The sequence below is a fragment of the Thalassophryne amazonica genome, chromosome 7 (genome assembly GCF_902500255.1).
Source record: "Thalassophryne amazonica chromosome 7, fThaAma1.1, whole genome shotgun sequence".
Lineage (NCBI taxonomy): Eukaryota > Metazoa > Chordata > Actinopteri > Batrachoidiformes > Batrachoididae > Thalassophryne > Thalassophryne amazonica.
In genome coordinates, this window is record NC_047109.1 from 23,854,873 (window position 1) to 23,871,129 (window position 16,257).

At 40.8% G+C, this 16,257-nt stretch overlaps 1 protein-coding gene across 5 annotated transcripts in view; it reads right to left on the bottom strand.

The window, feature by feature from the left end:
* LOC117513713 (glutamate receptor ionotropic, kainate 2) overlaps nt 1–16,257 on the bottom strand; it is a 1,177,061-nt gene that overhangs the window by 505,631 nt on the left and 655,173 nt on the right. For all 5 annotated transcript variants that reach the window (XM_034173955.1, XM_034173957.1, XM_034173956.1 and 2 more), the window contains exon 8: nt 7,411–7,554. In XM_034173955.1, coding sequence (XP_034029846.1) covers nt 7,411–7,554 — 144 coding nt within the window. The remainder of the gene's footprint in view (nt 1–7,410; nt 7,555–16,257) is intronic.

Consider the following 16,257-nt stretch of genomic DNA (forward strand, 5'->3'; position numbering starts at 1 on the left):
ATTAAATGCAGAGTGGTGCATACAGAGCAAAAAGAGAAAGAAACACTCAGTGCATCATGGGAACCCCCCAGCAGTCTAAGTCTATAGCAGCATAACTAAGGGATGGTTCAGGGTCACCTGATCCAGCCCTAACTATAAGCTTTAGCATAAAGGACAGTTTTAAGCCTAATCTTAAAAGTAGAGAGGGTGTCTGTCTCCCTGATCTGAATTGGGAGCTGGTTCCACAGGAGAGGAGCCTGAAAGCTGAAGGCTCTGCCTCCCATTCTACTCTTAAAAACCCTAGGAACTACAAGTAAGCCTGCAGTCTGATAGCGAAGCGCTCTATTGGGGTGATATGGTACTATGAGGTCCCTAAGATAAGATGGGACCTGATTATTCAAAACCTTATAAGTAAGAAGAATAATTTGAAATTCTATTCTAGAATTAACAGGAAGCCAATGAAGAGAGGCCAATATGGGTGAGATATGCTCTCTCCTTCTAGTCCCTGTCAGTACTCTAGCTGCAGCATTTTGAATTAACTGAAGGCTTTTCAGGGAACTTTTAGGACAACCTGATAATAATGAATTACAATAGTCCAGCCTAGAGGAAATAAATGCATGAATTAGTTTTTCAGCATCACTCTGAGACAAGACCTTTCTAATTTTAGAGATATTGCGCAAATGCAAAAAAGCAGTCCTACATATTTGTTTAACTGTTGTTAAACCTGTTTGTTGACTTATAAGGTTGTTCATGGACTGGCGCCATCTTATCTGGCTGATCTGGTGGAACTCTACGTGCCGGCCCGGGCTTTGTGGTCGCAGGATGTGGGACTTCTCTGTGTTCCCAGGGTGAAGAAGAAGTCAGCAGGTCAAAAAGCCTTTTTGTATCGTGCACACACCCTGTGGAACAGTCTTCCTGCGACCGTGAGGCAGTTTGCTTCTGTGGACATTTTTAAGTCAAGACTCAAAACATATTTTTATTCTCTTTCTTATGGATAGTATTTATTTTTATTTGTTTTATTATTTTACTTCTGTCGTATGTATTTGAATTTTTTATTCATTTTTAATTACATATTTAATTTTATCTTGACTTGTTTTATGTAAGGCGCCTTGAGCCAGCTTTTGCTGTGATTTGGCGCATTATAAGCTAATTAAATTAAATTAAATTAAATTAAATTAATAGTATTAAGTAGTAATCGTAGTGCTATGTGACTAAAAAGATTAATCCAGGTTTTAAGGATATTTCTTATTGTTACATGGGAAACAAGGTACCAGTAGATTCAGTAGATTCTCACACATCCAACAAGACCAAGCATCCATGATATGCACACTCTTAAGGCTATGAAATTGGGCTATTAGTAAAAAAGTAGAAAAGGGGGTGTTCACAATAATAGTAGCATCTGTTGTTGATGCTACAAACTCAAAACTATTATGTTCAAACTGCTTTTTTAGCAATCCTGTGAATCACTAAACTAGTATTTAGTTGTATAAACACAGTTTTTCATGATTTCTTCACATCTGCGAGGCATTAATTTTGTTGGTTTGGAACCAAGATTTTGCTCATTTACTAGTGTGCTTGGGGTCATTGTGTTGTTGAAACATCCATTTCAAGGGCATGTCCTCTTCAGCATAAGGCATCATGACCTCTTCAAGTATTTTGACATATCCAAACTGATCCATGATACCTGGTATGCGATACATAGGCCCAACACCATAGTAGGAGAAACATGCCCATATCAAGATGCTTGCACCACCATGCTTCACTGTCTTCACTGTGAACCTGTGGCTTGAATTCAGAGTTTGGGGGTCATCTCACAAACTGTCTGCGGCCCTTGGACCCAAAAAGAACAATTTTACTCTCATCAGTCCACAAAATATTCCTCCATTTCTCTTTAGGCCAGTTGATGTGTTCTTTGGCAAACTGTAACCTCTTCTGCACATGTCTTTTATTTAACAGAGGGACTTTGCGGGGGATTCTTGCAAATAAATTAGCTTCATGCAGGCGTCTTTTAACTGTCACAGTACTTACAGGTAACTCCAGACTGTCTTTGATCATCCTGGAGCTGATCAATGGGTGGGCCTTTGCCATTCTGGTTATTCTTCTATCCATTTTGATGGTTGTTTTCCATTTTCTTCCATGTGTCTCTGTTTTTTTGTCCATATTAAAGCATTGGAGATCATTGTAGATGAACAGTCTATAATTTTTTGCACCTGTGTATAAGTTTTCCCCTCTCCAATCAACTTTTTAATCAAACTATGCTGTTTTTGTGAAAATTTTATTTACAGACTTGTACCAGAAGCATCAAATTAACATTTGATACCAAAGGTTTCCCACTTTGTCTCTTGTTTTCTGCACAGTTCAATAATTGATGACATGTTCAATGCACGCTCCTCTTCTTTGGATTACAGCTGCATCACACACATTGAAGTTTGTGATGACATTGCCACACATCTCAAGAGAGATGAAAAAGAAATTTAGAGAATCTTATTAGTATTTAGGCTGTACCATCTACGACTCTTCAGGACTCTGATGAAGATGTGATGTTCACATCGAAACGTTAGTCCTTTTGTTTGTTTTCAGCACCTTAATACATTTTTCATCACCGACTTCTGTGTTGCACCAGCTGCTTTTCTCTCCTACATGTCTGTCCTACCTGGTTGCCCTGGATTTTTTTTTGTGCTGTACAGAAGGGCGGAGAACTCTCCTTTTTTGTTCTACAAGATATTTAATGTTTTGTGTAAATATTTGCTCATTTTGAAATGGATGCCTGCAACACATTTCAAAAAAGCTAGGACAGTGGTATTTGTACCACTGTGTTACATCACCTTTCCTTCTAACAACACTCAATAAGTGTTTGTGAACTGAAGACACTCATGTTTGGGTATAAAAGGAGCATCCCAAAAGTCTCAGCCTTTCACAAACAAAGATGGGCCAAGGATCACCAATTTGTGAACAACGGCATGAAAAAATAGTCCAACAGTTTAAGAACAATGTTTCTCAACGTTCAATTGCAAGGAATTTAGGGATTCCATCATCTACAGTCCATAATTTAATCAGAAAATTCAGAGAATCTGGAGAACTTTCTACACGTAAGCGGCAAGGCCGAAAACCAACATTGAATGCCCGTGACCTTTAATCTCTCAGACAGCACTGCATTAACAACCAACATCAAAGGAACATGGATCTTACCGCGTGGGCTCAGGAACACTTCAGAAAACCATTGTCAGTTAACACAGTTAGTCACTACATCTACAAGTGCAAGTTAAAACTCTACCATGCAAAGCGAAAGCCATACATCAACAACATCCAGAAACGCTGCCGCCTTCTGTGGGCCCGAGCTCATTTGAAATTGACAGACGCAAAGTGGAAAAGTGTGCTGTGGTATGATGAGTCCACATTTCAAATTGTTTTTGGAAATCATGGACGTCATGAGGAAAAAGACCATCCAGATTATTACCAGCACTAAATTGTAAATCCAGCATATGTGATGGTATGGGGTGTGTTAGTGCCCAGGGTATGGACAACTTAAACATCTGTGATGGTGCCATCAATCCTGAAAGGTACATCCAGGTTTTGGAGCAACACATGCTGCCATCCAAGCAACGTCTTTTTCAGGGACATCTCTGCTTATTTCAGCAAGACAATGCCAAGCCACATTCTGCATGTGTTACAACAGCGTGGCTTCATAGTAAACGTAAAAGTAAAAGTAGCAAATGTACTAGATTGGCCTGCCTGCAGCGCAGACATGTCGCCCATTGAAAATGTGTGGCACATTATGAAGCGCAAATTATGACAACAGAGACATCAAGCAAGAATGGGAAAGAATTCCACCTACAAAGCTTCAAAAATTTGTGTCCTCAGTTCCCAAACACTTATTGAGTGTTGTTAGAAGGAAAGGTGATGTAACACAGTGGTAAACATACCCCTGTCCCAGCTTTTTTGAAACGTGTTGCTGGCATCCATTTCAAAATGAGCAAATATTTGCACAAAAACAATAAAGTTTATCAGTTTGAAGATTAAATATCTTGTCTTTGTGGTGTATTCAATTAAATATAGGTTGAAGAGGATTTGCAAATCATTCTATTCTGTTTTTATTTACATTTTACACAACATCCCAGCTTCATTGGAATTGGGGTTGTAGTTGTGGGTGAGGCTCTGTGATGGTGAAGCTGCCACTGATGATGTCTTGGACTTTATTTATACCAATTGTGAAGAAATACAAACAGTATGGCACTCTATGTACATCTGCATGGAGTAGACCGTTCTTAAAAACTGAGTGTGCAATAAGGAGAAGAGTGAGGAAAGCCACCAAGATACCCAGATAACCCCAAACAAGTTATAGGTTTATGTGGCTACGATTGGAGAAATTGTGCACAGTGCAAGCTTTGCATTCTGTATCACCAGTTGTCCACCTTCATGATGAACTGTTATATAGAGGAGGATTTTCTTAAAAAGAAGACCTGAAAGTTTAGCTACAAATTGCCAGAAGGTACATGTGAGATGCAAGCCTAGATTTGATCTGTTTTTGTGAAAGAAAATCCTTCTCCACTCTACTCACCTATGAAACTAAGAGTGGTGATGCAAAATGCAACATTTTCACTGTGCAGAATTTCTCCAATCACAGCCACAAAATATTTGTGGGGAGGCAGGGGTTGTGGTTAGTGTGGTTGGTTTCATTACAGAAGGTGCCTGGTTCAAACCCCATTCCTGCCACGTTTCTCCAAATAATGTACAGTTGCGTCAGGAAGGGTATCTGGCAAAAAAAAAAAAAAAACTTGTGTCAAATCAATATGCACACACACCTTTGTTCTGCTGTGGCAACCCCAAGTGAAAACAAGGGATCAGCTGAAGAGACTTACTATATATGCGTGTCAGTGCTCGGTTGTTTTCATCTTGGGAATGAATGTCATGGTAATTTTGGGCTTTTAATGATGTCTTCAACTTGTTCTTTTGGCAGGGTTGAATGATTGTACAGCATACATCATTAATTACTTTAAAAAGTAAGGGTTGGGTGCACAAGGTTTTATTTATTTTGAATCTTCCAGCTTTGTGCCTGGACACACCTCATTTTTGGACCAACACACCCATATGAGTGCAATTGGTCAAGTCATTTAGTCTTTCCCAGTTCTCATCCTAGGGCCCAAAGTATTGCATTTTTTGGCATTTCTCCCTTCTCAAAATAAATCAAATCAAATCAAATCAATTTTATTTATATAGCGCCAAATCACAACAAACAGTTGCCCCAAGGCGCTTTATATTGTAAGGCAAAGCCATACAATAATTACGGAAAAACCCCAACAGTCAAAACGACCCCCTGTGAGCAAGCACTTGGCAACAGTGGGAAGGAAAAACTCCCTTTTAACAGGAAGAAACCTCCAGCAGAACCAGGCTCAGGGAGGGGCAGTCTTCTGCTGGGACTGGTTGGGGCTGAGGGAGAGAACCAGGAAAAAGACATGCTGTGGAAGAGAGCAGAGATCAATCACTAATGATTAAATTCAGAGTGGTGCATACAGAGCAAAAAGAGAAAGAAACACTCAGTGCATCATGGGAACCCCCCAGCAGTCTAAGTCTATAGCAGCATAACTAAGGGATGGTTCAGGGTCACCTGATCCAGCCCTAACTATAAGCTTTAGTAAAAAGGAAAGTTTTAAGCCTAATCTTAAAAGTAGAGAGGGTGTCTGTCTCCCTGATCCGAATTGGGAGCTGGTTCCAGAGGAGAGGAGCCTGAAAGCTGAAGGCTCTGCCTCCCATTCTACTCTTAAAAACCCTAGCAACTACAAGTAAGCTTGCAGTCTGAGAGCGAAGCGTTCTATTGGGGTGATACGGTACTATGAGGTCCCTAAGATAAGATGGGACCTGATTATTCAAAACCTTATAAGTAAGAAGAAGAATTTTAAATTCTATTCTAGAATTAACAGGAAGCCAATGAAGAGAGGCCAATATGGGTGAGATATGCTCTCTCCTTCTAGTCCCTGTCAGTACTCTAGCTGCAGCATTTTGAATTAACTGAAGGCTTTTCAGGGAACTTTTAGGACAACCTGATAATAATGAATTACAATAGTCCAGCCTAGAGGAAATAAATGCATGAATTAGTTTTTCAGCATCACTCTGAGACAAGACCTTTCTAATTTTAGAGATATTGCGCAAATGCAAAAAAGCAGTCCTACATATTTGTTTAATATGCGCATTGAATGACATCCTGATCAAAAATGACTCCAAGATTTCTCACAGTATTACTGCAGGTCAGGGTAATGATTTGTGATTTAAGATTTTTGGGGCCAAGTACAATAACTTCAATTTTATCTGAGTTTAAAAGCAGGAAATTAGAGGTCATCCATGTCTTTATGTCTGTAAGACAATCCTGCAGTTTAGCTAATTGGTGTGTGTCCTCTGGCTTCATGGATAGATAGAAAATAGACACAAAACAAATCACATTTGTATTCCACTGTTCAGCCAGTTGCTGATTGGGTAAATACACCTGACTTAACTTGCTGACTTGCTCTGAGTAGCTCAGAGACAAATAGGACCAGGAGAGGGAAACTTTTATTTGGAGAACATGAGCACTGGGCAGAAAGATGAAAAGCTGTGTTGGAAACTTGCAATGACAGATTACTGATCTGAGTCTCCCTGTGTAATGGCTCATTTGACACAAAGTCATACTCATAGTACCCAAGGATCCTCCAAAAACATTGAGTGCCAAAGTTCGATATTGTTGTTACTTCAAATTGCAAATTTTGGAAGGTAATCGAAAGCCGCCAAGCGAGTCATCATCAATAATGTCAACAGTTCATATTCATCAAAGCTCTACTTTTTTGATGTAGGATTTGAAAATCTCTGTTTCGAAAAGATCTAATCATGTCTGCCGTCATTTGGTCAAATAACACTATTTGAAATGCTGCCCAGATTTCGATAGGCTTCAACCACGTTTTTTCCAGTAGCATTGGATGGAGTCAATGCTGCTGGGACAAAAAAGGAAAGATCTCAAAATCCAAACACTTCATTCAAATTTTCCCAAATCCATTGCACACCAGCCCTTCACTCTGTTTAATTCTATGATCACTGCAGACCAAATTGGAAGATGGGGTTTGGGAGTGTTAAATAGTTTGCCTCATCCTCAGGATTTCAGAAGGCTCTGGATTAGCAGGCCCATTTTATAAATGCAGCAAATACTGAGGCAATTACAATAAATAAATAAATAGTGTGATGTTGTTGTTGTTGTTTTTTTTTCTGCATGGATGATTAATACTGAAATTCAGACTGAAGGCTCAACATCATGTTAAGACTGGAAAAATGATTTCCATATAAATAATTTGTGTTTATTCATGCGCCCCCCTCTCCTTGACAGATTTATTTACATTCCCTCTCCATCTGCCTTGAGCAGAGCCTGTGTTTGTGTGAAGGTGGTGTGTGTGCAGGTAGGAGAGCATCTACCTCTTTGATGAGGGCCATGAAGCGGTTCCCAAAGCGCCAGGGCTTGTGTCGGTTGCACTGTAATGAGCTGACAGTGATCTGCTGAGACTGCTGCACAGCCACGGCCACCACGTGCACGGCATCGTACATCAGCGCGGCGTCCGTCTGCAAGCCCAGACAGAGGGGAAACACATGGCATTAAAATGGAGCACAGCACAAAGCACATCAGCACAGGCCCTGTTCCCAATCGCAGTACTACCAGTGCTGTGATGGCTGAATCAAAGACAGGCATGTCAGACGAAGTGGTGGTCTGGAGGTTACAGACAGGTCTGTGACCAGAGGGCCACAGGTTCAAACCCAATGTGCAAGGAGCTTAATCTCTAAACTGTTCAGTCTCTGTCTTTTGCTCTCTCTCACACACACACAGACACAGACACAGCAGTGTGACTGATCATTGTCAAGTGCTTTGTGTGTTTGCCTGTGTAAATACAGTCTGCTTACAGATGTACATGATGTCAAAGAAACAGGCTGTGAGTGTTTTTCTTCACTGTGGAAGCTCACTTTCAATGTCTTATGCCCTAAGACTTTGTCGGAATAACACTATGATTCAAAAAGCTGTATAACCACAAGGTGAGTGCCAAAAATGAGAACAATATTAACCCGTTTATGCTCTTTTTTTTTTTTTTTTTTTTTTTAATGAGTGGAAAAAGTTGCATTTAGTACCTTTGAGATTTTTTATTGTGAGTAGAAAATGACAGTGATACACTTCGGCAACAATTGTTGCCAGTGGGGCAAAACAGGTTAAAATGTCTTCAGGGTTACACAAACATGCTTCTGACTCTTCGGTGAGTGGGTTTGAAATATTGAAGAAACAAAACATATAAAGGAGGAAAAAAAAGAACAGACTTGTCAATCACATTACATTTTCTCAAGTTAATACAGTTTATCGTGGCAGCAGTTGAATTATACGCAGGACTGTAGTCAGACATTTTCAAAGTGGGTGGTGGGGGACTGAATGTTTGGCTTTGAGACCTATCCCACCCACAGGGGAGGTGTATGTCCTAGATTATTCCTTTTCCTCTTTTTTCATCCTTTCTTTCTATTTTCTCATTTTTTATTTTTTCTTGGGTAGGGTGGTCGTTATTTTGCAAAGTTTTGAAATTTAATACTCTGACCCCATGAATTGGAATTCAAGGAATCCAGTTGGTTCCAGTTGAAGAGAAAACATGTTGTGTAAAATTGTGTTTATATAAAAAAAAATTTAGAGGTAGCATGAAAGCTTTGAAATGTTACTACTTTCATGCCAAATAATGCCGTACTAACGAAAGCTTGAAAATCAGCAGTGGAGGCCATCTTGAATTTCTAAGTGAGCACCAGGAGGATTCCTCAGGAATTTTGATATGTTGTTTAGGATGGGTTGGGGAAGCTTTAGTTTGTATAGCATTATGTAACAGAAAATAGCAAAATTTCTAAGCTTCTGAGGTACCTCTAAAAATTAATTTATACAAACAAATTTTTACACAGAATGCTTTTTCATCAATTTGAACCTATTCAGGGGGTCAGAGTATTAAATTAGAAAAATTTGACCACCCTATTGTTGGGTGGAGCTGCAGCCTCCTTTGCCCTTGGACATACACCTAAACTCAATTTATTGGGAATTTATCTTTATTTTTATATCGTGAACAAGCTTGCATGTAAAAATAAATATTTAACAATTTCTATCCAACTGATGTTTTAGCTATGAATGCCACTGGAACCATATATCCATGTCATATGCAACACTAGAAATGAGTGCAATATTTGCTTAACAATATCCACAGTTTTGTACATACTTTTCTCTTTTTTATGTGCAATCTCTTTCTTGCTACTGCGGTCTTATATATATTTTTCTTTTTAAATTTGCATTCTGGATGTATCACTTTCATTTGGTTAAATGTTATGTTTATTTGTCTTTTGTTTCCCAGACCTTTCAACTCTGTGCGTGGTTTACTCAGGTTTAAATTACGTTCCCTTTTGTTGTACTGGTTACAAAGAATCTGTATCTATATTATATGACTGCCTTTTATCTTCACCCCCAAAAGGTCATGATATTCCAATTGTAAAAAAAAAAAAAAAAAAAAAAAAAACTTTTTCAGGAGATTTGGTGAAACCCTTTAAAGAGTACCTCTTCTGGCCCACAAATCTACATCACAACAACATTTATAATCCCAGAATAGGCCATGTTTTCCAAATTTTGTGAAAATCAGACTGGTAAGTCCAAACCCACAAAAATGAACACATAAATTAAAAAAAAGATGGGTGGTGATGGGAAACTATTGTGACTCTGCCCCAAATTATTCTAACTATAATTTACCTATAATTTATTTTACCAAAAGTAGGATCATAATCCTGGGATATATTCCCCTGCATATACGAGGTATCTTATAACTAACCGGCAGTTTTATAAAAAAAAACAAAAAACTATATGGATTTGATTGACATGCGATTACACCAATCATGCTTGAACCCTCGTGCGCATGTGTGAGTTTTTTCACGCGTGTCGGTGATGTCATTTCCCTGTGGGCAGGCCTTGAGTGAGATGTGGTCCCGCCCTCTCGGCTGAATTCCTTTGTTTCACACGCTGCTCGAGACGGCGCTTTATGAAACTTTTTCTGGACCTGTGAGGAATATCTGAGTGGACACTATTCGAGAAATTCAGCTGGTTTTCGGTGAAAAGTTTAATGGCTGATGAGCGATTATGGGGTGTTTCTGTCGCTTTAAGGACTTCCCATGGAGCGGGACATCCGGCAGCGCTTCCAGGCGCCGTCGTCGGCCTGTATCAAGCTGAAATCATCCTAATTTAAGGCTTAATTCACCCAGGACGTCGTGAGAGAACAGAGAAGATTCAGAAGAGGCCGGCATGAGGACTTTATGCGAACATTCCACTGTTTAAGGACATTTTGTAAAGAAAGACGTGCGCGCAAATTCGCCGAGTCGTTTCCGTGACGACTTGGTGAATCTGTGTGCGCCGCGACAGGAAAAACACCTCCGTGTTGAAAACCATTTGTAAAATTCAGGCGGCTTTTGATGGCTTTCAACGAGTAACTGAGAAATTGTTTAACAGCTTGGGCATGTTCCAACTTGTCCGTTAAGGTTTCCAACGGAGGTGTTTTTCCTGTCGCGACCCCCCACGGTTGGGTCCGGCCCGACATGCGACTCTGCCCGCACGTTCTTTCATTACAAAATGTCCGTTAACAATGGAATGTCCGAATAAACTCCTCATGCCGACTTCTTCTGAAAGTTCTCTGTTCTCTGATGACTTACTGGGTCAACAGAGCCTGAAATGTGGAAGTTTTCAACTTGAAATGGCGAGACGCTGCCGCCTCGAAGCGCAGATCGCCGTCAGGTGCCGTGGGCCGTCCTTACGGCGACAATACCAGACCAAAATCTCTCATCAGCCGTTAAAATTTTTACCGAAAACCAGCTTAATTTATCGAATGGTGTCCACTCAGTTGTGCCTTACAGTTTTGAAAAAAATTTGATCAAACAAAGCAGCAGTCTCTGAGCCATTCCTAAACAATGAAAAAATCGACGAGAGGGTGGGCGACTGCCCACAGGCGAATGACGTAACCGACAGGCGTGAAAAAACTCTCGCATGCCCACGAGGGTTCAAGCATGTCTGATGTAATCACACGTGATTCAAATCCATATGGTTTTTGAAAAAAATAATAAGGTCGGATACTTTTCTAGTAGACCTCGTACACTTTTTTTTTTGTCAGACTAAAGTTAAAAATAATTTTAAACAATTCTTGATGAATAAATATGTTTAATGTATATCTGGTGTCCCAAAAAAATACGCAACATTTTATCAGCAAAGAAAATGGTCAAATCATATGTCTAGGAAATAAATTTATGGCTGGATAGAAAGCTGAAAGATTGAAGTTTTTCATACCAATGTCAATATTGGCCCTGCATTTTGTCAGTCTAGCATAAAGTCGCTGCACCTGTTTGACACTCTTGGTCTGGTGCCAAAACTCTAATTTTTGTTCGCTGTAGTATGATTAATCTTGGCATTTTCCTGAATCTTACTTGGCATCAACATAAACTTCAGTGTCTCTGCAAGTAAAAAGAAACATAAGACATTAAGTTTCTAGCATTTGAGGGTCAAACCAAGTGTTTTAAATGTTGTATATTTTTTGGGACACCCTATAGATTATGTGATAAAACAGCAAAATTTTTAAAATGCAGACAAAGTCTTGAAATGTTTTTTTTTTTTATCTGTAGACGTTGACCTCTCCAATGCTCAGTTGTTGCTCAGTTTATCAGACCCGATTTATAATAAATCCACTGCTTCATTTCTACAGAACTCCTCCATGTTGTGTATTTTGTGACAAATTATCATTGGTCATTGCACATAGAAATCAAGCCTATCATCTAACCCCAAGCCTGTTTGGCTCTCCCGCTTTACTGTTTCGCCCTGTAAATTACTCTGTATCGTGATATCAGCAGTCAACAGACAAAACACAGGAGTGTCACAGAAGCTATCACAGAAGTGCCAGTCATCCACGCTCCAGGGGGAAAAAAAAAAAACAGCCTATAATTCCACAGTCCCACCAGAAAAAGGGAAAAAAAATCTAATTAGTGTTTGTCTCGCTTGATTGAAAAGCAATCAAAACAACTCTCCAAAGTTGTTGCATGGAAATTGTGCCCTCGGGTGCTTGGAAAAGCATCGTCCTGCAGGGAAAAAATCACTCCCGACCTGTCATCTTTTCATCTCTGATCGAGGATCCAAAGGTTGTGATTTCAGATGCTAGTTGGCCAGTAATATGGCATGTGTGGGCATGTGTGTGTGCGTGTGTCTACGTGCATGCATGCATGTGCAGAGCTATGGGGATATCCGGTAATGTTTCTCTATCGATTCCAGCCAGTCATCTTGCCTTGTGGCAACGCAGACGAGCATGAGTGTGTCTGTAGGAGTGTGAGGTATTAATAATCTGTGTTGGAAAGAGGTGTTGAAGTAAAAGGAGTTTGAATTCATTGCAGTGTGGGCATCACCTGAAGGCTGTGAAGTGTGTTTTGAGGGGTCGACCCACCTTCACTATCACTTTGCACTTCTGGGTACTGTCCAGCCGCGGTGCATGCTATCCACTTTGACTAAAGTGCTATCAGAGGACCATGGCTGCACAAGTTACCACAAAATGTCCCAAGGCCACACTGATTCATGCTGTGAATCATGTGTTCATTTGTTGAGACAAAACTGTCAATGCAAAATGGGCATGTGAACTGTGTGAAAATCTTTAGAAAGTCGATGACAGTGCAGCATCTATATACACAAAGGGCTATGTCTGTCTGTCTGTCTGGGATAAACTCCCAAACTATAATATGTAGCCCTAAAAACTATATATAGATATATATTCTGAATCCTCATCACATGGGGAACAAACTGGTACCATTTTTTTAAAAGGTTGGACTGAAATTACTCCCAAAATAACCATTTATGTAAGACCATAAGTGTTGTACCATGTGCAGTAAACTCCCAAACTATAATATGTCCATCCATCCATCCATCCATTTTCTTCAGCTTTATCCGGAGTCAGGTCGCGGGGGCAACAGCTCAAGCAAAGCCGCCCAGACCTCCCGATCAACACACACACCTCCCCCAGCTCCTCTGTGGGAACCCCAAGGCGTTCCCAAGCCAGCTGAGAGATTTAGTCCCTCCAGCGTGTCCTGGGTCTTCCCCGGGGCCTCCTCCCAACGGGACGTGCCCGGAACACCTCTCCAGTGAGGCGTCCAGGGGGCATCCAGAAAAGATGCCCGAGCCACCTCAACTGACTCCTTTCGACATGGAGGAGCAGCGGCTGGACTCCGAGCTCCTCCCGAGTGACCGAGCTCCTCACCCTATCTCTAAGGGAGCGCCCAGCCACCCTGCAGAGGAAACTCATCTTGGCCGCTTGTACTCGCGATCTCATTCTTTTGGTCATGAGCCAAATCTCATGACCATAGGTGAGGATCGGAATGTAGATCGATCGGTAAATCGCGAGCTTTGCCGCCCTACTCAGCTCTCTCTTCACCACGACGGTCCGATACAGCGACCGCATCACTGCAGATGCCGCATCAATCCGTCTATTGATCTCACGCTCCATCCGTCCCTCACTCGTGAACAAGACCCCGAGATACTTAAACTCCTCCACTTGAGGCAAGGACACTCCACTGACCTGAAGAGGGCAAAGCACCTTTTTCCGGTCGAGAACCATGGCCTCGGATTTGGAGGTGCTGATTTTCATCCCGGATGCTTCACACTCGGCTGCAAACCGCCCCAGTGCACGCTGAAGGTTCTGATTTGACGAAGCCAACAGAACCACATCGTCCGCAAACAGCAGAGACGAGATTCTGTGGTTCCCAAACCAGACCCCCTCTACACCCTGGCTGTGCCTAGAAATTCTGTCCATAAAAATAATGAACAGAACCGTTGACAAAGGGCAGCCCTGGCGGATGCCAACGTGCACTGGAAACAGGTTTGACTTACTACCGGCAATGCGAACCAAGCTCCTGCTGCAGTTGTACAGGGACCGGATAGCCCTTAGCAAAGGACTCCAAACCCCGTACTCCCGGAGCACCCCCCACAGGGTGCCCCGAGGGACACGGTCGAACGCCTTCTCCAGATCCACAAAACACATGTGGACTGGGCAAACTCCCATGAACCCTCTAGCACCCGATGGAGCGTGTAGAGCTGGTCCAGTGTGCCGCGACCAGGACGAAAACCACACTCCTCCTCCTGAATCAAACATATGAATCAAATCCATATAGTTTAAAAAAAAAAATAAAAAGGTTCGATACTTTATGGACAGACCTCGTACACTCTATTATAGAATGAAATCAGCTCTACCGTCTTGTCAAATCAAGCTTTTCTACTCCAAGAAGAGTCGTTCACAGCATTGTGGAGTTAATTTTACATTGTGATGGAGTTGATTTTAGTCCATGGGCTAGGGTGGGTTACCGTGCACCTCCCCCCAGGACTCATCGCCATTGGTGTTTTTTGATGCTCTAGGGTATATAAAAGAAGACTAAAGACGTTAAAAGTGAAAATTTTCACATTAGTGGTACTACATCTGTATAATAATAATTATAATAATAATATAATAATTTTTTTATAGTTACCATAGCATTTTGTTCAGTAACCTTTTATGCAGCTGTATTCACTTTAATTGTGGGCAGCATAGTGTTTAGAGTAAGAGATGTAAACACAATGCTCTATTGTCAGGCTGTAAAACATCTGATTTTGCTTACACAGAACCTCTGTCTATTAAAAGCTATTGTCAATATAATAAATAATCTGTATTTACATGGCAGCCATATTTAATTTGTTGATAAATGCTTTTCATTTGAATGGTTTTGTCATTTATAAAGTGATCAGAACAGCAGTAACAAAAGGTTTATACCAGAATTCACCTAAATAGGCTTATTTGTGATACGAGTATGATAGTATGAGTATGATAATCGTATGATAATAGTTTACTGTAAAAACCAGAATGGGGGTGTGGTTTGCATATTGGCTGTAAATGTGTCAAAATAAATCACAGGAAAGTCATTGATGGCTTAAATTGTTCCCAAGACATTGTACTCAAGACCTAAAGTCAATAAAATCTCAAATTGTAGGTACAAGTAGCTGCCAAAAAACTTTTGGGTTATATTTTTGTCAAAACTGCAACTATAAGTTAACGAATAGACAGTATTTTGTAAAACAGCTACTGTGTCTTAAGTAGATGAGCTTTTTAAATTTAGTTTGTTGTTTTGAGGCAAATCAACATTTTTTTTTCCTGCTGTTAACAATAAAGGTATGAGGAAGCTACAATGTTAGGTTTAAAAAACACACATTTTTGCATTTTTGGGTAATCTCTTGAGGGTTACTCTAGAATTTCTATCAGAAGGGTGATTGCATCCCAAAATTTTCACTGTTAACATCTTTAGTCTTCTTTTATATACCCTAGAACATCAAAAAACACCAATGGCGATGAGTCCTGGGGGGGTGCACGGTAACCCACCCTAGCCCACAGACTATTTAGCACTAGTATATTTAACTCTATTTGGACTGGGACCAAATGTTATCCTGGCAGAGTATATTTTACTCTGCAAAATATACTGTGTACCAGGAGTTCACTGACCACCTGTCCAAGACTCATACCAGGGTGTCTGTACAAAAGGGGACAGCTAGTCCAGACCCCTACTGCCTAAACCTTTGTACATGTTGAATAAAAATTCTGAAACATCTCTTGCCTTCTACCTTTGGTAAAGCTTAATCACATGCAGTATCAGGACCAAAAAAAAAAAAAAAGTAAAAGAAATGCACTAAAGGGCAGGATGACAATTTAGTACCATATATAATTTACTTGATGATTTCTGGGGTAGGTTTGGCAGTTTGCTGACCAAGTTGATTCTGATTTAAAGGTTTTTTGTACTCTGTTGCCAGAAGCAGTTTTCACATGTCAAAACATTTGCATTGCCTTCACTGAACATATAAAAATGGCTAATTTTTGCCTCACTGAAGGACATTTTCTAGATTCAGGATGAAGTAGCCAGTATCCTCTTTTACACCGTGGTGTGCTGGGGGGGCATCCAGGCTGGACAAACTGATCAGGTGACCTGGCTCTGTGGTTGGCATGAAGCTGGACTCTCTGGTGACGGTGGCAGACAACACTGGACAAACTGCTGGACATTATGAATGATGTCAGTCACCCTCTGCACACCGTCAACAGCAACCAGAGGAGCCTCTTCAGCCACAGACTGCTCCTTCCCAAGTGCAGGACCAACAGACTGCAAAACTCCTTTGTCCCTCAGGCCATGAGAATGTACAACTCCTCAACAACTCCTCATTCAGGGTGAACAGTAGTA